Consider the following 23,669-nt stretch of genomic DNA (forward strand, 5'->3'; position numbering starts at 1 on the left):
GGTTATATTTGATATTTGTAATGAAGATTTTTTAGTTTTTTGAGCACTTTCATTCTGATGAGATTTTTCGGGACAGTTGATCCGAACATTGATCAAGTTTAATTTAACCAATATTGACCAAATATCAAAGACCGTCGTTTTATAATATTTAAAAGTCTTAAAAAAATTTCTAATTTATGTAGTACTTTCAAAAAATGTCTTTTATTTTAGTGAATCAAACATATTGAGATAGTTTTCATGATTAAGTTAAAATACACGTGTTTTTTGTTAAAATAGAGGCTAAGATGCTCAGTTTTACAAAATTAGACATTATATTGTTGTTTTCAATATCAAAATGATTTTTTTATAGTATAATAACACAATTTTTTTAATAAAATAATTATAATCCTATTTTAGGTTTATTGCTGACTTACACATATATTACTCCCTCATTTTCATTTTAATAGTCCTTTTTGTAAATTTTGTTAAGAAATATTAAATGCTTGATGTCTTATTATTGTTGTCATCACTAAAATTTTAGTAATTGCGGCTTTAATTTGATATTATAAATTATAAAGAAAACATCACTTAAACTAACTCGTTAAGAAATAATTATGTGAATACATACAAAATATGTATAATTGTTCTAATTTAATAAATTTTCAAATTTAGATATCGATTTAGTACAATTTTTAAAGTTAGAAATGGAAAATGACAAAATCAAAGATCACGTTCTTACAAGTATATTAATATTTTATATTAAATCTATATTAAAATAAAATTTTATTATTCAATCCTTGTAAGTTAGTTCTATATATATATACATAATTACTTAAAAAATATACCAAATATTTATTTGAACGGGTGTCGACATATATTTATTTAAGATATAATATCTCGAATTAATCATTACAGCTAAAATTAAAAAAGTCATAAACTTGTGTTTATTTGTGTTAATATTAAAAAATAATGTGTAAACCTGCATAAATAATGTTTTTACGTCTTGAATACCTGTAACTACTTATAAGTGAATTTGAGATTGTTCTAAATTCGATGGCCGATTTGATATATGAAGTCCATTTTGATGACTCACTTAATTATATATGATTTTAATTTGTATTTGAACACTTTCTTATATATATGATTAATTAGTGATATTGATCCCCACAGAACTTAGGGGTGTTCGTTGTGCGAGTGGTGCGGATTTTTCCTAAAATAGCAAATCAACCCGCGCATACGGTTTGAGAAAATTCATAAACCGCAACCGCACCGCGTAATATAAAAACCGTATAAACCACACCACAAATTTGATGTGCGATGTGGTGCGGTTCGTGCGGTTTGCATGGTTTATACATTCAAAAAATTTATACTTTTAAATAATAATATAAATATAATTTTAAACTATGTATTTAAAAATAATTTTTATAATAGATTTATATATATAGATATATATATTTACAAATTTAGATTTACAATACTCATCAAATATAAACTAATATATAAGTATGATAATGATGAAGATGATAAGATTTCAATACTAACAAATTATTTTATAGAACACAGATTTAATTATAATATTTAATTTGTCGTTTTAGAACTAACTATAGTTTATATTGTAAAATTATTTAAATTTAGTTGAGATACGAATAAATAATATATATATAGAGTCCTACTCCAATAGAAACCAAATTAGCCTAAAAACTAAAAACCAGTTTCTGGACAGTTTTTTATCACTATTTTTAACTACAGAAATCACTAATTTGTATATAACATATCACTAATTTATATATAGCATATCTCACGGATATAAATATACATATACACATATATGCAACGTATATGACCATCATCTTCACCCAAATCGTAATAATGGATCTCTTACCACCATTACTTGACGTTTCCATGACTTGCCACCATTGTCTATCATCACCAATAGTCACATACATTTTTCATCATAACTTACAAAACTAAACGACTACTTACCATCATCATACAACTTCTCTTGCGGCTTCCTACCACCAAGAACCTTCCTACGGATGAAATTGATCATCTATAATCGATTATCAATAGTTTAGATAAGTAGATTTTCTCAATTTTGATAATAAAAATCGTTGTTTACATACTGTAAAAAAACAGTGATTAGTGCAGTATAAATTAGTGATACCCGTAGTTATAAATAGTGGTAGGGAAACTGGTTTCTAGTTTTTATATTAAGAGTGGTTTCTATTTTATCATGAGCCTATATATATATATACATATATATATATATATATAATTATATGTGATATATTTTTATATATTTGAAAATAGCGGAGCGGTGTGGTTTAAACTGCACTTTTATAATAGCAAACCGCAACCGCACCGAACCGCGCGGATTGTTAAAATTTCAACCTCCAACCGCACCACGAAAAATAAATGCCGTATTTTGCGGTGTGGCGCAGAGCGATGCGAGCGGTTTATGCAGTTTGATGAACAAATTTAACAGAATTTATGAAGATCCGAGATACTCAAGTACTTACAAATCAGTTCTAGGATACCTATATTTTGGCTAACATAGATCATTTTTTTCTATTTCCCGCGTTAGAGGCTTTAATTATATAATATGAATATTATATAGAGGAAAGTTCTATGAAGACCGCAATTTCATCGGAGACCTCGGAGACCACGTATGTTCTGCAATCAAAACACTATAAAATACATTATTTTATAAAATATGTTCTACAAATATCATGTATTCATTAAAATTGTTGAAAATCATCTATATTTAATAAGTAGATAATGTATGTTCTGCAAGTTGAATAAATGTTCTGCAGACTAGACATATTTCATAGAACAAAACATTTTGTAATGTTCCACATGTAAAACTTATATGATATTCAAGATTTTAAATGAAATAATGATTTGGTAGAACATGATTTGCAAAACTATATGTTTTGCAATGTTTTTATGAAATATTTTACTTGCAGAACATTGGTCTCGATTGAACTTAACTCATATTATATAATATACAAACTTTTAAATAATATTTGATTCTCCCCAAAATACATGAAAAATATGAGGTACACAAGTACTTATATATACAAATCACTTCTTTCATTCTCGTTCTTTCGACTTGCTCAAAACATAAAAAAATGTAAAGAAACACAGATAAATATAAATATGGTTTCCTATGTCCATGCTCCATTTTTTCATATAATAGTTGAAGTAGTGAATGGCTGCTTTCTCCACTCTCTCTCTCTCCAACTCCTCCCACTTGTTCAATCCCTCTCTACCTCCAGTTACCTCCCAACATATTTTTATTATATAATCATAAACTAAACAAATCAACTCACTTGTTTTTAATTACCACATACTTTATTTCTCCGTTTCCTGTTCTCTTTAATTTCTTTCAAATTGTTTAAGTATGTCTGGAAATTTGGACTTAGGAGGCTTTATGCATCAACTCCACAGGCCTGACCTTCACCTTCAAATCCCCCCTGATACCGAAGATGATAACAACCGTCGCCAGTTCTCGGGGAACAGCGACGATTCCCCGCATCATCAGGGGGGACTTGATCTGGCCAACTCGGACTCGGGCAACATGGTTGCCCGGCGTCCGAGAGGCAGGCCCGCGGGGTCAAAGAACAAGCCGAAACCTCCCGTGATTATTACTCGGGAGAGTGCGAATACTCTTAGGGCTCATATTCTTGAAGTGAGCAGCGGATGTGATGTTTTCGAAACGGTGGCGAATTATGCGAGGAAGAGGCAACGAGGGATTTGTATACTCAGTGGGAGCGGAACGGTGAATAATGTTAGTTTGAGGCAGCCTGCGGCGGCTGGATCGGTCTTGACGCTGCAAGGCCGATTCGAGATTTTGTCGTTATCGGGGTCGTTCTTGCCGCCCCCGGCTCCACCGGGGGCGACAAGTTTGACCATTTACTTAGCCGGTGGACAAGGCCAAGTTGTGGGAGGAAATGTTGTGGGTGCATTAATTGCATCGAGCCCGGTGATCGTCATCGCGGCTTCGTTCACGAACGTGGCTTACGAGAGGCTGCCTCTCGAGGAGGAAGAGCCGATACCGATGCAGCCTCAAGTGGGCCAATCGGGAGGTGGAGGCGGAGGCGGAGGTGGAAGTGGTCCTAATTTCGGTGATCAGCCTTTAGGGCTACCCTTTTTCAACCTCCCTCTAAATATGCCGAATGGCCAGCTTCCAATGGACGGCGGATGGAGCGGAAACAACCCGAACCGGTCTCCCTACTGATGGGTTATTTAAAAACTGAGGTCAGAGTTATCCATAGATCATTATCTCATCTTGTACAATTTCTATTATGATGGATCATGTTTAATTAACTTATTAGGTTTTATCATGTGAAAATTTGAGGATCTTGTTGTGGTTGTTGTTGTGATGTTGTTAACTGTTCTAGTACTCATGAGTAGTACTTTAAATTATTATTATTAGAAATGTTTGAGGTTTATCTTTTGAGAACATTAGTTTTTGTAATCATTGCTTCTTCTTTGATCCAACTTGCACAACTAGATCTGGAGCTTGCTGCTGCTGGTATTATAATACTTAACTGCATATTATCGATGATAAAGTAAAGGCCATGTTTAAATTATTCTTATCTTTCATCTTTAGTTAGGGTTCAGCTCCCTTTCATATATTTAACAATTAAGGTAAAACTAATGAAGACCCTTTTGATAAAACTAGCTAATGACATACAATTAGGTACTCTTTTCCATATTCCTCCCTAAAGTAATATTACTTATTTAACTCCTTGAGAGTTACTAAGTGACTAATCAGTTATCTTTTGGTGACCAAACCTAAGAGTTTATTGTAATTGAACTGCATGCTCTAGTTAATTATGCAGTTTATTCTGTACTAAAAACAATGGACATAAAATAATAGCATCTAGGATTTTAAAATGTATGTTGATAAGCCTATTATGAAACTCATGTTCTTTGTAACTTGTAATGTGTCATTCAATTGGAAGTTGAGTTATCAGAAACTCAAGAAAAGAGTGTTGTTGATATTCCCCATCTGATTAGCTAACTTTGGTAACCTAATCATCTATAAACGTACAATGAATGTTAATCAACTAAATATTTCTTAATTACATTATCCTCTTCCTTGATGATTTTCAGTGAATTATCTATATGTTTGACATGTTTTACAAGCCATGATCTAAATGATCATTACATATGAACATGATATGGTTATTTAAGTATTACCACATGTCCATTAGAGTTTTAATATACTCCCCCCGTCCCACAATACATGTCTCTTTTGGAAAAAAAATTTGTCCCACAATACATGTCTACTTTTAGTTTCCAATGCAAATATATTGCAAATATTTCAAAATTACCCTTCTTGAAAGTTGTATAACAATTAATGGAGGTTGAATAAGAGTCTACATTCATGCATTTATTAGGGGTAGAGGTGAGAAAATTTTATCTGATCAATGCTTTCTTAATATGCGTAATTTTTTCAAAAGAGACATGTATTGTGGGACGGAGGGAGTATATACTCGTTTGGTTACAAGATCCGGAGATCATTCTCGTTTTAACAAATGCTTAAACACAGCCTTTTTGTTGTCTTAAAAGAAGAACGTGTGATTGACTTACCTGCCTCATTTAATTTAGATCCGTTGGTCAACATATTTTATGTTCATGAGTTTCTTGTATCAAGATGTGAAACAGAAAGATCCTTAATAAAATATTATAGCGATAAAAAAGTTTAGCAGCTGTTAATTTTGACACTTCGCTGTAGTGACATATTCAATCACAAGGGCTAGATTATAATAGTTAAAAAAATATATTTGTATATTTTGCACAACATCTAGAGCAACTGTTATACTCCGGTAAAAATGTGTTTGAACAACTGATCTCATTGTTCTCCCATATATCTTCCTATTGAACAACTATCTTATACACATATATGTCCATGGGTATATCATAGCTAGTGCATAGACATTTACAGCTTTGCCTATTAGCAACTTCAGTTTCTAGTCTATGTAGGAGTTGTTTCTTGGACTCCCTAAATTTCATAGGCTTAAAAAGTACATTTTTTTGCAGAAGTGATACCAAAACTAAATTTACAAGCATGAGCACGTCATATATGCATATGCAGGTGTTGTAGGTATAGGTAATTCTCTTGATGATTACATAACTGAGCATGCATTAGGATTTTCATCACTAAACATCTGTGGAGCATAAACATAATGAACAAAATATGGAACATTTCCATCTTTAACCTTGGCCTCCACTTTGATCTCTTCTTGAAACTCAACTAGCTTTGTAGTTTCTGTGGATTTGAGTTCAGCTTCGATGGTTTCCTTCTTGCCATCTTTCTTCTCCTTCTTTGAAGTTATGATCTCCGCGTGTTTGTGCACCTTCTTTCGCATGTAGGTCAAAAGCTTTTCCGACTCGATTATGCCCACCACTGTGATAGTATGAGCTTTCCGGTCTGTCTTAACATCATGTATGCCTGCATGTGTATGTTTTTCAAGGTTGTAAAAAGCGGAAATGGGTTCAACTCGGTTTTGCTTCCAAAAATGAGTATTCGGAAATGGGAGAGTACTTGAAATGAGTACCCCGACAACTGGTCGAAATTCTCGTATTTAAATTCATTACAATCCTTGATCCTTTATAATATCGGTTTTTCTATGGTGTGCCCATGGGCACACACTAAGCACCAAAATTTATGAATTTGGATGGTTTTTATTGGCTTAGCTTCTTTAATAATGGTGGACCCCCCTGTAGTTGCAACAACCACACCAATCAAAACTCTCCAATTTTATAAATGTTAGTGCTTAGCATGTGCCCATGGGCACACACTAGCCAAACCCTTATAATATTAGTTTTCTTAATTATATAAAAGTAAATGTTATTTATTAATACAATCATCTAATAACATTAACAATCTATTAATAAATAAATAATATAGTTAATAACCAAATTCATATATACATGCTCTTGATAATTTTAACGATATAATAAAATCAAGTTTTAATAATTAGTTATATATAATTTTTCCAATTATCACCCATATTCTTAAAAAAAAAAGTCAAGTCCGAATTGGACTTCAACAACAAAATTATAATTGATTCTTTACAAAATCGATTTTTATCTGATTATTCGAAACTCAGATCGGGTTGGGGAAATAAAAACGAGTAGCATGTCAATGTGATTTTTAGAACCCTGGTCCTCTTATCCGAACAACATACTAAGTATAATACTAGGAACTTGGTGCAAGCTTCATTAACACAAAAATAAAAATCTCATCCTTCCGTACCTTGGTGCTTGATTAATCTGTTCCGAAGGTCACGCTCGCATTGATCGCAGTGTATGTACGACTTTATCGTCGTTGTCTTCACCGTTTCCTTTAATCCAACATATCATGTCGTTAATCGTCATTTATGAGCTTAACATGTAAGACTAGTGACAGACTACAAGTAATACATCACCTATTAATTTCATAGTACATGTAAATATATTGCACAAGTACTCCCTCAGTTTACTTTTCTCGGATTATTTATAACATGAGACAAATTACTAATTTACGTTTAATCTATAAAACTAAATATAGTCATGAGTGATCTTGTTGGATTCGTATTCATGAATACTTTAATACAGTGAAATTTTTATATTAATTAATATTAATACGAAATTAACGATCAAAAGTGTGTGTTGGCAAACGTGATAAAGGCAAACATGAAAAGTATTAAGCGACGGAGGGAGTAGTGTTCTATACTAGGTTCAACTCTAGGTGTTGCAGAAGTAGTTAGAGGCTAGTAGTTATAGGCTAGTAACTTGATTAGGTTATACGAGGTTTATATAGCAATCTTACACTTTTGGTTTCCTTGTCTTTGACTTGAACGATGTTGATCTTGTCCTTGGCTAGTATCTCCACTTGTTTCCTGCTCCATTTCTCTAGTTTTGTATGGATCATCTTCTCATCAATTGCACCCTTTATTATAACTTCATTCTTTTCGTATTTCACATCCACACTATGCACTCCTGGAGGCATCAGAATGGTGATGTTACTAAAATGCCATTACCGTAGGATAGCCTAGAGAATATGGAAATCTCGTAGGATGCGAATTATGCAGTCTATGAATTTTTGTGGGCATCAAGGATTTTAGTTTGTTTCCATAGAATTGAACTAAACCATTATATCCTCAACGACGTATATATACATATATAATTTCTTTAAATTCTTTTCAACAATCAGATATATATCATGTAATGTCATAGATAAATCATGTATCTCATGAATTATGTCTTAGACATATTATGTTTGAGCTGAAACATAATTTCGAAATATTGTCAATATGTCTCAGACATAAAAGCTTTGACAGTATGCATAATATTCATATTTATATTTTGAATTATGGTCTATTATGCACATTAGAGTTGAGTTTCAACGAAACTCAAGTTATTAGCGAAAAAGATAAGGATTTTCAATTTTGGAACCAATTGGCTTCATGTTTTGAGAAAATATATTATATTCTTTCATCGAAAATCAAAATTTAATTACTCATGAAAGTATGCGTCATAATGCATAATTGGGACGAGCCCTTGTAAAAACCTCAAGCTACCGTACCTGTAGTCCTTAGTAGAGGCTTTCGGATATCTTCTGCACACTGGGGGCAATGGAGATGAACTTTGTACCCAGCAACAACTACCGGATTACCCTTCTCTTTCTTCTCTTCTTTACCCATATTTATTGCTAGCTGATCAACTACGGCATCATCACAATATCCATTAATTGTTTAGCCGAGCAGGAGAGAAAGAAGATGAATTTCATATGAAATATTAATAACACATGCACAACTAGAAATGTGTATATATATACTTGGAAAAATGAATAAAGGTTCCCATTTTGTTACTTTTGTGCAATTTGAGAGTTTTGCTAACCTAGCTAGTGTTTGTTGGGATTTGATGAGAGTGGTTCACTTGCCATTGAAAACTTGTGCAATTAGGTTTTTCATATTTATGTGTTCTTTCTAGTTACGTTTATGGGATTTTCTGTGGTGTGCCCAAGGGCACACAATAGTCCCTAACTCCAATGAAAATAACTCATTTTGATTGGTCGATGAACAATAAATGATAATGCCCCCCGCATTTACATCAACTCCACCAATCAAAACAAGCTATTTTTATAGAATTTAGTGTTTAATGTGTGCCCTTGGGCACACATTAGAAAGACCGTACATTTATTTCTTCGATGATGGCGAGAAACAAAAATACCTGAACTAGAAGTGCATATAATGGGGTTCAATATTTTGTCGTTTTCCTTTCCTTTGAAATTCACTAATTACTTCCCTTGCCTTTAAATAGGTATTAAATTTCAATTTTTAAAACTATAACTATTAATAATTAATAAATATTGTAGCATTGCATATTTGAAAATATTTAATTTTGTTTTGATTTTTGTCTCACATTTTAATGTATTTAGTATTTTTTTTAAAAGATGACTATTAACTAATCAATCAAATCCATAAAATTTTTAAATATTTAGAAATTAACGACATAATACAAGTTTATTTCTGTTTTAATATCACAATATGTTTTCATTTTTAATGGAATTGAATGGACTAGCTTTGGAAGTTCTTAGCTTCTTGCTGGCCCATGGGCCTAAAACAATGAGCATTGTCAATGGTGTACAAGGATTGGACTTGATCATAATATAACCTCTTTAAATGGTGAATGTTTAGTCGTGAAAGGAGAAAGGGCCTTGAGCCAGATTATCACATACTCTTCTTCTTTTATTTAAATTTATAAATTAGAAAAAACATTCAAATCATAAAAATACAAGAAACATTATTAATAAATAAAATTTATTACATATTAAAAATTTAAAAACTCCATAAAAATAAAAATCACAAAAAAAGCTCAAAAAAAAACTAGCATTTCTAACTTCCAACTTCAGGCTCCAAAAGACTGAGAAATCCCTTCCGACTTCTGCATCCAAACGCATGCAAAAAAGCTGAACTCAACTTTTATATAAAAAAAGTGGGAAGTTGGTGTTCCCAAACACCCACACAATGTACTTGCAAATTCAAAATATGCTCCAATCAATTACTTCTCATTTTCTGGTTTTAACGGGATTGTAAAAAGAAAATTAATTTTCCAATTTCCTATCACTGTTTTTTAGTTATTCGATCACTACATAAGAGTCCTGTTGATCAATCATCTGACTATATAATGATCATTGTGATTTTACAATCACGTAAATAACATTTAAAAGAAGGGAAAATAGATTTTTTTGCCATCCAACTTATTATTTGTTTAGAAACCTACCACTGAACTATAACTTTTTTCTTTTTTGTCACTAATGTTAGGTTCGGACTTTTTTTTTGTCACTAACGTTAGGTTCGGATTTGATTATTAACACTATGTTATTTTTTTTGGTATTATTAAAATATAGTGTTAGTCTGCAATATAATGGCGATCTGATATGTGTCTATATCTTAGTGTCCTAAGTAGTTTACCTTGGAGGACGAGAGTTGGACACGCATTTTGAGACTCCAAAAAATTTTAAAAATTATTTTATTTTATTTTTTCAGTATAAAATTTAATGTTGGTTTTTTTTTTCCTTAAAAAAACGTTGGATTTTTTTTTGTCACTAACGTTATGTTTTGATTTGATTATTAACAATATGTTATTTTTTAAGATTATAAAAACATAGTGGTAGTCTGCAATATTATGGTGATATGATATGTGTCTATAACATTATATACAGTATGTCCCTTAGCTAGTTTACCTTGCAGTATGAGAGTTTAACAGGCATTTTAAGAACCTAAAAAATTTAGTTTTATGAATTATTTTAAGACTTCACAAATATATAGTATCACTTGACTTTATAGTTATTTACCACTACTTGTCACGTATTTTAAGGTTCCCACTTTTTATAAATATAGTTCCATAAGTTAATTTTGAGATTTCATTTCTGAGTAAAAAAATCCGTACTCTCGTCCTCTAAGATAAACTACCTAGGACACATATGGAATACTACATATAAAGATATAGACACAGATCACCATTATATTGCAGACTACCGAAAAATAAATTTCCGAAAAATATCGTTTAGATGGTCGGGAAATTTAAATAAAGGTCTGATTTTAATTAAATATAATAAAATTTCTCAAAATACCCCTTCAAAAGTTAACGGTAACGGCAGAAGATAACGGAAAGGGTGCAAAGTGTCTACGGGTTAAAAGTAAGGGGCTGCATAGTGTTTATTCCAAAACTATTAGGTGCAATGTGCAACATGCTGAAATCAAAAGGGTGCCAAATGCAATTAACTCTAAAAAGAATAACACAGTGTTAATAATCAAATCCGAACCTAACGTTGGTGACAAAAAAAAAATCCGAACCTAACATTAGTGGCAAAAAAGAAAAAAATTATAGTTCAGTGGTAGGTTTCTAAACAAATAATAAGTTGGGTGGCAAAAAAATCTATTTTCCCTTAAAAGAAAGTAAATACTTGAAAACATCATCTTTTATATGAGGAAACTACTTCCATTTACGATGAGAATATATATCTCAACTTAGAAAGAGAACTACTTGTGTGAGTCTAAGAAGCTGATGTTGATCATCAACTGCTAAGCAAATAAGATGCTCATTGCAGGGATAAGGCTCGTTATGAAGGGTAATGCTACGTACCCCAAAATCTATTCTCAAAAATTTTTCTCAAATGACGTGACAGACATATGACTATTTTTAATTAGGTGATTGATGTGCATATAGGGGATCCTATTATGAGAGGAACCAATCATACATTACCAATTGGATTTGAGAAAAAAAAAACTGGGAACACTTTTTGAAGTACCTAGCATCTTCCTGTTATAAAATAAGTAACTTAGTTGACGACAGGGAATCTTACCATTTTGATGCTGAGTTTGACAAAATACTACAGCAGATAAATGGCAGTTTTCTTGAATATCATGAAAGCCAAAATTGTAATGGCAAGAGTAGCTGATTCCATGCTCCGCAGGTAGAACTAATAAGTAAGAAACTAATGTATCAACAGTCATATACCAGTCCTGCATATCTTAAACTTTGTATGTAGTTCGTATAAAAGAACAAATCAAGACTGGCCATATTTAACTGATCCAATAACCAAATAAATTTTTATACGAATAACAATGCAAGTTTGGGACACATTTCAGAATGATGGCACTTAGTTTCTAGAAATCCCTCCATAATCCACGAGATTTTGAAAAATTCTTCTCAACTCCTAAGGACTCTATATCAACTCTATGATATTTTACCTCAAATCGGGTAGAATGTAAAGTAATTTCATTTACTAATGTAAAGAATGGTATTTGAGTTGAAATACAAAATAATATCCTAAATTACTATGCTCCAATAGATTAATACGATGCTACAACGTTGGACTGCTTTAAGTTCACCCTTTACAGAATTGTTATAAATACCGCAGATAAGGCCTCACCCATTATTCTGCATCTACAAGAGGAGAAACCATGAATATAAGTACTGATCACTCATTAAAATCTGGTTAAGAACAATTAAAGGTGCTTATGAAGTGTACATATCTTACTTAATGACTCTTAGGTAGGTTAAGTTGCTAAACACCATAGAATGTCAACAACTGTAAGCTGTTATTAAACATTGTCATGTATTAGGTGGGATTTTATCTGCGTAGTGCATGTGTTATAACATTGTCATGTTTTAGGTGGGAACTTACCTTGTTTGTGTAATGTCCGGAAAGCAAAAACTAAAGTCCCTAAACGGCTAGACCAGCAATGAAACAAACAGGGTAGCCTCCAGAGGAAGACTTAATTGCTATTTCAAATAAAACGACACAAATAATATCCAAAATGAATTTTTAGAATTTGTGAGGCACTAGTTGATGTGCTTCGAAGAAAAGATTTTCATGGTCTCAAGATACGGCACCTAGAAGAATGTTACTTAAGACTTATTATTATATTATATTATATGTAAAGAATTCGAGTGATGTTAATGTTCATGTATTAAAATGTTTTATTCTCATACGTGATTTTTCTAAAGTACAAGTTAGCCCCTGCTAATACAATTCATGGGTCCGCCACTGCATGTGGCAGTGGCATCTCAACAAAAACCGAGCTGATCATTGATCTTTTTCCCAAGTACATGGATGTAGGCAAGGATAACAAAGAATTCAAAGGTACAAAGTTTAAGATAAATGGGAATGAGGCCCTCAGGTTTAGTAGAGATCGGAAGTGAAGTATAGTATTCAGTACAACTAATTCAACAGTAAACTGTAGCAAGCCAAGAGATTCAAGTTCATTTAAAACCATTTACGACAGATTTCATAGGTCCAAAGCTGGTAAATCATAAGTTAAGAACTGGTGATTTCATAGGTCAAAAGCTAATTTATTTCAAATGGAAGTAAATTCCTTATTAAAGGATATGATGCCAAGCAAATCAACAAACACAATGTTATTAGCCTTTATTAGAGTGCAGAACAGAAATGCAGAGTGATCATATGTGATTGTCAATAAAATCATGAATCACTCTGAAAATATGTCAATAGAACTTTCTTGGATTAATAAAAATGTACATTTTACTAACCCTCTGGTGTACAATTTCTGATCTCATTCAGACTTTGGACTCCCAAGGACACTAAAAGTTCCGATTTTCTTCATCAGCAGGTGTTTCCTATATATTATGTCATCCAGTAGCATCATGACTCTCGCGTCTCGCCAATGAGATTTTAGCAAGAATTGTTGCGGGTCATATATTGCATGTGTTCTTACAAGTACAGATATATGCTTATCATCTCCAGTGTCAACAAGGGTGAGCTCTTAATAAACCCTATAAATGCATGCTTCTGTTTATAGGATGAGATCATCTCTATTCATTAGAAAAGTATAATCTTCATCACTTCAAATAAGTCTTTCCTGCAACTGAAGATGGCTTTGTGTGTTAACTCTGTATCTGGTCCTCCTCCAAAGGTTGTGCCTGATATTACCCGCAAATCAGCATCTTTTCATCCTAGCGTTTGGGGAGACAAATTTCTGGCATTCAGTACCTCAGATGTAGTATGTAAAATGTCAAATAAATTTTTATCTAATATGCTTTTTAACATGTTCCGTATGCACCAAGTGTACTGACAAATTTGTATGTAGAAAACTGATGCTGATCACAAAGTGGAAGAACGTCTTCAAGTGCTGAAACAAGAAGCCAAGAAGATGCTGACAGCAGAGGACAGGACTCAACGCGAATTAATCAGCCTGGTTGATGATATACAGCGACTGGGATTGTCTTACCACTTTGAGGCTGAGATTGACATAATACTACAGGAGATAAATGCAAGTTTTCATGAATATTATGGAAGCACAAATGATGATAACCTGCATGAATTTACTCTAAGTTTCCGCTTACTTAGACAGCAAGGACATAATGTTTCCTCTGGTATGTCCAAATAATTTCATCATGTCTTAGACTATAGAAAGTGCATGAATTTGTGCTTATTAAAATTGCAGGATTTTAGTATCATGACAATATGTTAATAAGGAAAAAAATCCTTTATCTATAACATAACGTTGCATCCGTGACTGTTTCATCTGCACCTAGACGTCTTCTACAAATTCAAGGACAGCAACGGGAAGTTCAAGGAGAGCTTGGTTAAGGACGTGAGAGGAATGCTAAGCTTGTTTGAAGCAACACATTTTAGAGTGCATGGAGAAAACATACTAGAAGATGCTCTGGAATTCACTACCACTCACCTTAGTTTATATCTTAATTCCAACATAGATAATCCATTAATAGGCCTTGTTGGTCGTTCACTCAAGTATCCCCTCCGCAAAAGTTTAAACAGGCTGGTGGCAAGGCATTACATTTCAGTCTACCATAAACTTGACTGGCATAATCAAGTACTGCTAGATTTGGCAAAATGCAATTTTAACCTGGTGCAGAAGCTGCATCAAGTGGAGCTAGGTGAAATTACAAGGTATACATTAATATAAATGAACTCCCTTGGGTATGAAATATATTCTATTTTGTTTTCATCATGAAAAAAAATGTTTTAGGTGGTGGAAAGATTTGGATTTTGCAAATAAACTTCCATTCGCCAGAGATAGAGTGGTGGAATGCTACTTTTGGATTACAGGGGTGTACTTTGAGCCACAATATGCCTCGGCTAGAACTTTTGTAACCAAAGTGATTACACTAACATCCACTGTTGATGATATCTATGATGCCTATGGAACCGTTGAGGAACTTGATCAATTTACTGATGCAATTGAAAAGTAAGTGTAGTTTTGTACCCTATGAGTTAAATAAAACTAAAATTATAAAACATTTTCTGTAAATTTAGATGAAATTTTACTAAAATTTCATTATGGCATGATTATGTAATGGAACTAAATTTTACTGTACTTTTAGCTTTTAGTATAATTCTCAGTTGAATAATCATAGTTAATTTAATTTCTGTAGATGGGATGTCCGAACCATAGATCAGCTCCCGGAGTACATGAGACATTGTTATCAAGCCTTACTGGATGTTTTTTCTGAAGCCGAAGAGGAGATGGTAAAGGAAGGCAGGCCAACATACGGCTTTGGTTATGCAAAAGAAGCTGTAAGAGTCTTAATTTCTCATTGCTTTTGTAATTTCAATTTCTTAATACTCATTTTAGGACCTGATATTTCATTTTCAGTTTAAAAGGCTGACAAGAGCATATCTGCACGAAGCTAAATGGTGTGAAATCCAATACTTTCCGACGTTGGAAGAGTACATGAGTGTTACACTCGTAACTGCAGGGTACAAAATGTTATCTGTCACAAGTTTCGTGCTAATGGGTAATGTAGCGACTAGAGAAGCATTTGAGTGGATAACCAAAGAGCCCTTAATTGAAAGAGCTGCATCTGTCATTAACCGACTCCATGATGACATCGTGGGACATGAGGTTCGACACACAAAATTAAAATTCTTTTAATTTCTATTTTCTTCCTGCTCTCATTTGATGGGGAAAAAAATTACTGATGGTGTTGCAATTGCAGTTTGAGATGCAGCGACCAAATATACCGACAGCTGTTGACATTTTCATGAAACAATACGGCGTATCAAAAGAAACTACATATGATGCACTACAGAAACGCGTTATTAATGCATGGAAGGATATGAATCAGGAATGCCTGTATCCGACAGCAGCAGCAATGGCATTGCTGACAAGAGTTGTGAATTTCGCATGTGTTATAAACCTTCTTTATGATGGGGATGACGGCTACACACATTCCTCTGCTCGGACAAAAGATATGATCACCTCCATCCTGTTAGATCCTGTCCCTGTATAATGCTATGCCTAACCGTGTTGCTGCATGGTTCATATGTGGATGTGGTCTTTACTTATGTTTGATGAAAATAAATCAATTATTAGATTCGGATATAAATTAAAATAAATTAATTTGGTTCCCTTTTAATTGTATGACAGATTCTGTCCCTGTCTTACTCTGAGCATTTAGCAGAAAAATTAAAAAAAAATCCAAGTAAAATGCAACTTAGTTTAGCAATATTTTAGGATCAGACAATGAATTACAACTGGAGGGTCTTTTGGTATTGGATATGCAAAGGACAGTTTCACATGTTAGATATAGAAAACACTTCTTGCACTACGTTTGGGATTTTTTAACGTGTTCAAAAAATATTAAACACTATTATTCATTGCATATGAGCTGTATGTTGAAAAAGGAAATTCCAACAACGAAAATTTACAGATAATATAAACTGAATAAAAGATTCTTTTTCTTTAGGAATTCGAATTAAATGATTATTTTGACAAAAAGATATGAATTTGATCAAGTACATACCCAAAAAAAGTAGTAATAATAATTTTATTGCTTCATATGAGAAACGGCCACTATAAAACAATATCCACCAAGAGTTCTGAGAAGAAAACAGAGGAAATCAGGGAGAAGCAAGAAAAAAAAACTTCCAGTCAGAGTATCAAGATCGAAAAATGGCAGAGGTAAAAGTTGTAAGCATGAATTCAGGAGATGATGAATGTAGCTATGCTAACAACTCAAAAGTTCAGGTCTTTTTCGATACCACTTTTAAGATCATCAAAATATTGTTTCCTTTTTTCATGTTACTGATATGAAAAGCATGTATTTTGATAAAATTTCTTTGCAGAATACTCTGGTAATGAAATCTCTAGCATATGTAGAGGAAACTTTGATGGACTTGGCCACCAGTGGATTTCCTGAATGCTTGAAGCTAGTCGATTTGGGCTGCGCTTCAGGGCCAAACACGCTATTAGTTGTCACTGAGATGGTTAAAATTGTTGGCAAGATATGCCAGAAGAAAAATTTTGCAGTACCTGAAATTGAATTGTTCCTTAATGACCTTCCGGATAATGATTTCAACACAACTTTTCAAATGGTACCACAAATTTTTTCAGAGCTCGAGAATGGGGAGGGAATCAAATATGGGAATTTCTTTGTTTTTGGTGTGCCAGGTTCTTTCTACAGAAGACTCTTCCCTAGCAAAAGCATGCACTTGGTTCATTCTTCCTGCAGTCTTCACTGGCTCTCTCAGGTTAGTTAAAAATGCGTAGTGAAAATAATGATTTTCTTGTTTTTCAATATTGTCCAGAGCAGACTTGTCAAACAAATGCAGGTTCCTGAAAAACTAGGGAATAACAAGGGAAATATCTACATATCAAAAACTAGTCCTCCTGGTGTTTCTGAAGCTTATGCAGAACAATATAGAACAGACTTTTCAAAATTTCTGCGCTTGAGGTCTGAGGAAGTTGTTCCTGGTGGCCGTATGGTCTTAACACTGGCCGCTAGGAGCATTTCAGATCCAACCAGCAAAGAATTCTGCTGCAAATGGGAACTACTGGCAAAAGCACTACAAGACATGTCAGATGAGGTATGACCACTAGTTCAACTCGTCGCTATTTTTGTTGTCCCATAGTATCTGCATATTTATTTGCAACTTGACTAATACAACTCATTTCTGTTTCAGGGGTTGGTTCAGAATGAAGACATCGACTCGTTCAATCTACCTTTTTATACACCATGCGCGGAGGAAGTGAAGGATATAGTCCAATATGAAGGCTCATTTAGCCTTGATCGATTTGAAAGCCATGAACTTGTCTGGAAAGACAATGAAAATATATTTACGAAATCAGTAAGAGCTGTGATGGAACCAATGCTTGCTAATCACTTTGGAACAAAGTCATTTATGGACAAGCTTTTCCAGAGGTATGAAATGCATGTGGCAGATCATCTCTCCGAGGAGAAAATCAAGTCTTTCTATATATTGATTTCATTGACAAGGAAATTTGTATGATGGTGTGAAGCTATCAAATTGCGTAATGGGACCATTAATTTCTTTATTAGAGAGGAGTGTTGATCAATCATATTATTGTTTCTATTATAGGCAATAGTTAGGGGAAGGTTCACATCACCTCACCTAACTTCAAGATACTATTTTTGGTGAAGATTTTATTAGAGAGGCGTGTTGATCAATCATATTATTGTTTTGATTTCTGTTGAAGGTCATAAAAAAAAACCCTGAAAATAGCAATCCTCTCAGATTCAGCCATGGTAAAGGCGGCATCATTATATTCTAACCCTTCTTTTGTGGTCGAGGATCAAGGACAGCCCAGTTAAGTGACCAATTCATTATAACCTTATAATGTTACGAAAATGTGTTTTTAAAGGGATCATTATATTTTCTCAAAAATAGATGAGAAAATATTCTACTAGGAGCAAATGTAATATGCAATACAAATTGCAAAATAGTTATATGCATTGCGATAATATAGTATCAAAAAGTAGGCTTTGGTGTTAGAATAGAACTTGGTGATTCAATGGTGGCTGCTCTTTTTAACTAAATATTTTCAGATTAACCTAATATTTTGTCTGAATACTCTCAACTTTCACTTCAAATATACCAACTTTCATTTCTTGATGATGTGAGACAAAAAAGGATGCATGGATCCATTACCAGTTGCCAGAGCCTACTAGGCATTTAGACGCAACAGGGAATCAAAACAAAAAATGAAGTGAGACAAAATTGAGGCGAGAACTAAGTTCCCAACTCAAAATTAATCAAGACCTCATCTTAACTAATTCAGAAAGCACAAAAACAAAAACCAACTGTTAGAATCCAAATGCAATGTCACCCAAGAAAATCCTAAACAATTTGTAGAATACTGGGGAAGAAACTTAAAATTCTACCATCATGTGGCTGCTATTGCCTCCAACTCTTGCCAACTTACCTCAGCCGAGCTCTTTACACCAAGTGTAATTAAAAAGAAAAATAGAATTTTATGTTACTGCCGCGGCGTTCTCTCTTTATCTCTTTTTTTTTACTCATATACATAAAAATTGCTTCGACTCAGTCACAAGTATCTTGAAAGAGGAGAAATTATTTTCTCAATCTGGTATTAAGCTAATTAACATCTATTTGTCGATTAATAGACACGTACATTGATCATTAATTCCTTAATGTCAGGCTGCAAACAGGTCTGGTCATAGTAAATATACAAAGCTAAAGCTAATATATTCGCTTCTTGGAAAACATCTGCAAGCTTATTTATGGATTGCTAACGCCCCCTTTAACTTTGAGCCTGAAAAAACCTCCTTTCAAAGTTCTGAAGTAATGGCCTTTGTTATATTTTATTGTTTTGATTTGAATTACTTTTCATACTGATTTGTTTAAGCCCCTTTATTTGAATTCCAATGAAGTTTTACTCACCGTAAATCATGTATCTTCCCCTGCCTTCACCCCCATAACGTCAAAAAGTGTTGAGCATCATATTTTTCCCTGCAAATTGTTGTATCAAACTGTCCTGTACATTGCTATGATGGTGGAGGCTGAAAATGGACTTTGCAAGTACCCCTTTTAAATTTAAAGGACTCGTTAGACCTGCAAAGAATGTGAACTTAAGGGTGAGTTGATATATTCTGGCAGTTTGTTAGTTGCTAAACGACACGATTTAGAGGGGTTGGTACTTGCACTAATCTTAATCGTCTTGTCAGAAATTTGTTGAGGGAAAAAAGTTCTAATCATGGAAAAAAGCCAAAGCTAAAGCCATGCACTTCAGATGAGGACAAAATATTTAGCTAATTTTCAATAGCTTGCTTGATTATGGTTTGCCATTGGACCTTTAACATCAAACATGTTCCACCAGTTGCAGGTAATGGCTACTTCCTCACATTAAGAAATATATATGCATTGATTGTAACCCTCTAAATTCTTCATTAATTTTAATTAAATATAATATATTTGGATAAACACTTTGTTACAAGTTGAATAACAGATTTGAAGTGGTCTATATAAGAGGCTGCTACCTGAGAGTTTGTAAAACAAAAACAAGGAAATTAGAGAAAAAAGTTACAGATCATAGAGTAAGCTAGAATGGGAGTGGTAAATGTTTTGTGCATGAATGCAGGCGATGACCAATCTAGCTATGCTAACAACTCAACCCTTCAGGTGATTCTTAATATCACTTTCAGATGACTATCTTTTTACTTGTTCATGTTGTTATGGCATAAAAGTCACTTGATATCGCTATCATGCAGAAAACGGTGATACTAAAATCATGTATATTCTTGGAAGAAACTGTCAAGAACTCTGGAACTAGCGGCTTTCCTGAATGCTTTAGGATAGTTGATTTAGGTTGCTCTTCAGGGACAAACACCCTCTGGGTTGTTACCAATATAGTTAACACTGTTCATAGATTATGCCAGAAGAAAAATCTGAGAACACCTGAAATTCAAGTTTATTTAAATGATCTTCCAGATAATGATTTCAACACAACCTTCAAAATGGCACCACAATTCTATTCAAATCTTGATAGTGGGGAGGGTGACAAATCAGGAAAATGCTTTCTTTCAGGAGTTCCGGGGTCTTTCTATACAAGACTCTTTCCTAGCAAAAGCATTCACTTTGTTCATTCTTCGTTTAGTCTTCACTGGCTCTCCCAGGTTATTAAGTAGTAGATGTAAAGCTGAATTTTAACTCTCTTTTTTTTCTCAATTCTGCTTTAATATCACTGGAGATTTTATAACATAGAGTAGTGAAAAGCAATGCAGGTCCCAGAGAATCTAGAGAATAATAAGGGAAACATCTACATGTCAAAAGCTAGTCCTCCTGGTGTTTATGAAGCTTATTTTAATCAATACAGAGCAGACTTCTCAACATTTTTGCGGTTGAGATCTGAGGAAGTCATTCCTAATGGCCAGATGGTCTTAACATTCGCAGGCAGGGGCATTGCAGATCCCACCAGCAAAGATTGCTGTTGTAAATGGGAATTACTAGCAAAATCACTTGAAGACATGTCGGATGAGGTATAGTTCAATTGTGATCATTCAACTAAACAACTAGATTCGTGTGACCAAAGTATCATAAGGTCCAAAAAAGCATTATTAGGATAACTCTTACTAACTCTAAAAATATTCTCTGTTGCTGTCAAGAATTGATCTTCAACATTCCAACACACTAATAAAAACTAAATTACCAGCAAAAGTTAAATTATAAATTCCGAATGATATTAAGTAAATGGCTTGATTTCTACACAATTTTGTTTCAGGGGTTACTTGATAATGATTACATTAATTCATTCAATCTACCTCTTTATACCCCGTGCATTGATGAAGTGAAGGACATAGTTCAACACGAGGGATCCTTCACCGTCGATCGCCTGGAAACCCATGAAGTTAACTGGGACACTAGTGATGATAAAGCCAAATCTGTTTATGATATAAACAACAGCGGAAAGATTGTGGCCAAGGCAGTTAGAGCTATAGTTGAACCTATGCTTGCTACTCACTTTCAGACTGGAAATTCTTTTATGGACAAGCTTTTCGAGAGGTATGCATTACATGTGGCTGATCATCTCTCAAGAGAGAAAATCAAAGGCTTTTATATATTAATTTCCTTGACAAGGAAAAATGTTTATGTATAAAGAGGCCAAGGGATCAAATCGTTCCATGGATATGTACTAGCTATGTTATTCTCGCCTAGCTTGTTTGCATGGAATCTCTATGTGATGTTACATTGCATTTGACATTTCTATGCATTAACAAATTAAGTGTTAATGTTTACACCATATGATTATAATGAATAAGCTTCTTATATAGCCAACAGGACAAGTACAATTTCAGATGGTTTGCTTATTTTGTCATTAAGTAATCAAATTGGCTAAATGCGCTTTTAACCCTCAACGTTTGGGGGTGTGTACCGATACACTCAATGTTTCAACTCGGCCGATTCAACCCTCCAAGTATCCGATATGTTCCGATTAACCCTCATTATACCAAAAAATGGTATATAACGGATGGCTTATCATGACATTTCGAACTCATGAGGGTTAAAAGAACATTAAACATTGAGGGTTAAAATGAACGTCTAATGTATTTTAATGCATTTTTTAGAGTTAAAAGGAACATATAATATATTCTTTAAGGGTTAAAAAGAACAAACAAACTTTATCGTCAATAGTAATTGTCAAGTTTACTGTGGGCTAATTGGAACATATCGGATACTTAGAGGGTTAAATCGGCCGAGTTAAAACATTGAGGTCGCATCGGCACACACCGCAAACATTGAGGTTAAAAGGGTATTAAGCCTTACAAATTATATCACCATAAGATGACACAAGATTGATGACAAAGTAGTTTCTAAAGATATTGCAGTCAAGTAAAACATTTTTATAAGCAGCCAAGTAAAACATTTTTATAAGCAGCCACTTAACTGATCATCCTCTGATCTCTTTGTTTGGTAGCTGTTGGCCCAAGATCATTGCAAAATCACCCTTATAAGTTACATGCTAATGGAACCGGACAAATTTGAAAAACGGTGTATCCAAAGTGAAATAAAAGAATATTTGGTGGAATAATGAGAGCATCATGCGGCTATGCCTATATATACATGTTAAAAAATTGGATCACATAATTATATACTTAATTATAGCATCCTTGTAATGAAGTAGAAGTGGTTGGAGATCGACATGCATGGAGGTTCGACATATTGGTTTCGGCCATGGATGGCAGCAGCTATAATGGCAGGGGTGATCTTGTTTTATATCTTAGTTTTATTGCTGACAAAGAGGTGTACTGATGCCAAAGATCCAAAGTCTGCTGTTGTTCACCATGATCCTGCACTAATAGCTTGATTTCTAGCTTCAAACCCATGTTGCCATGTATGTACTTTTGTTTGAAAAGTTGTTTCTGGAATGGTATGTTATTGCCTGAGGGACAGAAGGTTTTGTTTGAAAAATGTTTATATACGTGACAAAGTCGGAGAGAATCTATAGTATAATAAATTAATACTCCATAATGATCAAAATTGGTGGGTGAGTGCCTTTTATAACCACTTTGCATATAAAGTTGTCTAAAATGATCATGTGCAGGGACAGTACCCTAGAGGACTACTCAAACACGCATTCATTATCTGCGTGTGTGGGAAACAAAAAGAAACAAAAAATACGCATTCATCATATGCGTATCTGATATTGAATAAGCATATTCAGGCATTCTCCACATGCGTATGCGACCACTCACGTGACCCACCAGTCATTCTACACTACTTGCATGCCTTCTCATTTGGTTAACTGCGACACGTCTTTGTTTAAAATAATTATTGCACAGCAGCAGCTAGTCAGTGAATACGCATTTTCTCCATGCGTCTTTTTTACATTTTCTAAAAAAGGTACACACCCGTATATGAAATGCGTATTTGAGTGGGTAAA

At 33.7% G+C, this 23,669-nt stretch overlaps 5 protein-coding genes across 5 annotated transcripts; 4 read left to right on the forward strand and 1 right to left on the reverse strand.

Moving 5' to 3' along the window:
• Positions 1-3,167: 3,167 nt before the first annotated feature.
• LOC108201885 (AT-hook motif nuclear-localized protein 23) lies at positions 3,168-4,446 on the forward strand. The gene has a single exon (XM_017370222.2). The coding sequence runs from the start codon at positions 3,383-3,385 to the stop codon at positions 4,217-4,219; it is 837 nt and encodes a 278-aa protein (XP_017225711.1). The 5' UTR covers positions 3,168-3,382; the 3' UTR covers positions 4,220-4,446.
• Positions 4,447-5,806: 1,360 nt separating this feature from the next.
• LOC108202066 (heavy metal-associated isoprenylated plant protein 4) lies at positions 5,807-8,811 on the reverse strand. The gene is made up of 4 exons (XM_017370442.2): positions 8,561-8,811; positions 7,805-7,974; positions 7,250-7,337; positions 5,807-6,442 (listed from the first exon to the last, which is right to left on the reverse strand). The coding sequence occupies exons 1-4, from the start codon at positions 8,676-8,678 to the stop codon at positions 6,117-6,119; spliced, it is 702 nt and encodes a 233-aa protein (XP_017225931.1). The 5' UTR covers positions 8,679-8,811; the 3' UTR covers positions 5,807-6,116.
• A 4,820-nt stretch (positions 8,812-13,631) lies between these two features.
• Positions 13,632-16,516, forward strand: LOC108200937 (sesquiterpene synthase 2-like). Its single transcript, XM_017369210.2, has 7 exons — positions 13,632-14,006; positions 14,094-14,379; positions 14,542-14,917; positions 14,997-15,215; positions 15,403-15,544; positions 15,624-15,872; positions 15,967-16,516. Exons 1-7 carry the CDS (start codon positions 13,878-13,880, stop codon positions 16,258-16,260), a joined length of 1,695 nt encoding a protein of 564 aa, XP_017224699.1. The 5' UTR covers positions 13,632-13,877; the 3' UTR covers positions 16,261-16,516.
• Positions 16,517-16,586: 70 nt separating this feature from the next.
• LOC108200938 (S-adenosyl-L-methionine:benzoic acid/salicylic acid carboxyl methyltransferase 3-like) lies at positions 16,587-18,308 on the forward strand. The gene is made up of 4 exons (XM_017369211.2): positions 16,587-16,997; positions 17,096-17,500; positions 17,582-17,836; positions 17,933-18,308. The coding sequence occupies exons 1-4, from the start codon at positions 16,923-16,925 to the stop codon at positions 18,257-18,259; spliced, it is 1,062 nt and encodes a 353-aa protein (XP_017224700.1). The 5' UTR covers positions 16,587-16,922; the 3' UTR covers positions 18,260-18,308.
• A 1,965-nt stretch (positions 18,309-20,273) lies between these two features.
• LOC108202053 (benzoate carboxyl methyltransferase-like) lies at positions 20,274-22,063 on the forward strand. Its single transcript, XM_017370426.2, has 4 exons — positions 20,274-20,410; positions 20,500-20,904; positions 21,013-21,267; positions 21,510-22,063. Exons 1-4 carry the CDS (start codon positions 20,336-20,338, stop codon positions 21,882-21,884), a joined length of 1,110 nt encoding a protein of 369 aa, XP_017225915.1. The 5' UTR covers positions 20,274-20,335; the 3' UTR covers positions 21,885-22,063.
• Positions 22,064-23,669: the final 1,606 nt, after the last annotated feature.

Source organism: Daucus carota, chromosome 9 (genome assembly GCF_001625215.2).
Source record: "Daucus carota subsp. sativus chromosome 9, DH1 v3.0, whole genome shotgun sequence".
NCBI lineage: Eukaryota > Viridiplantae > Streptophyta > Magnoliopsida > Apiales > Apiaceae > Daucus > Daucus carota.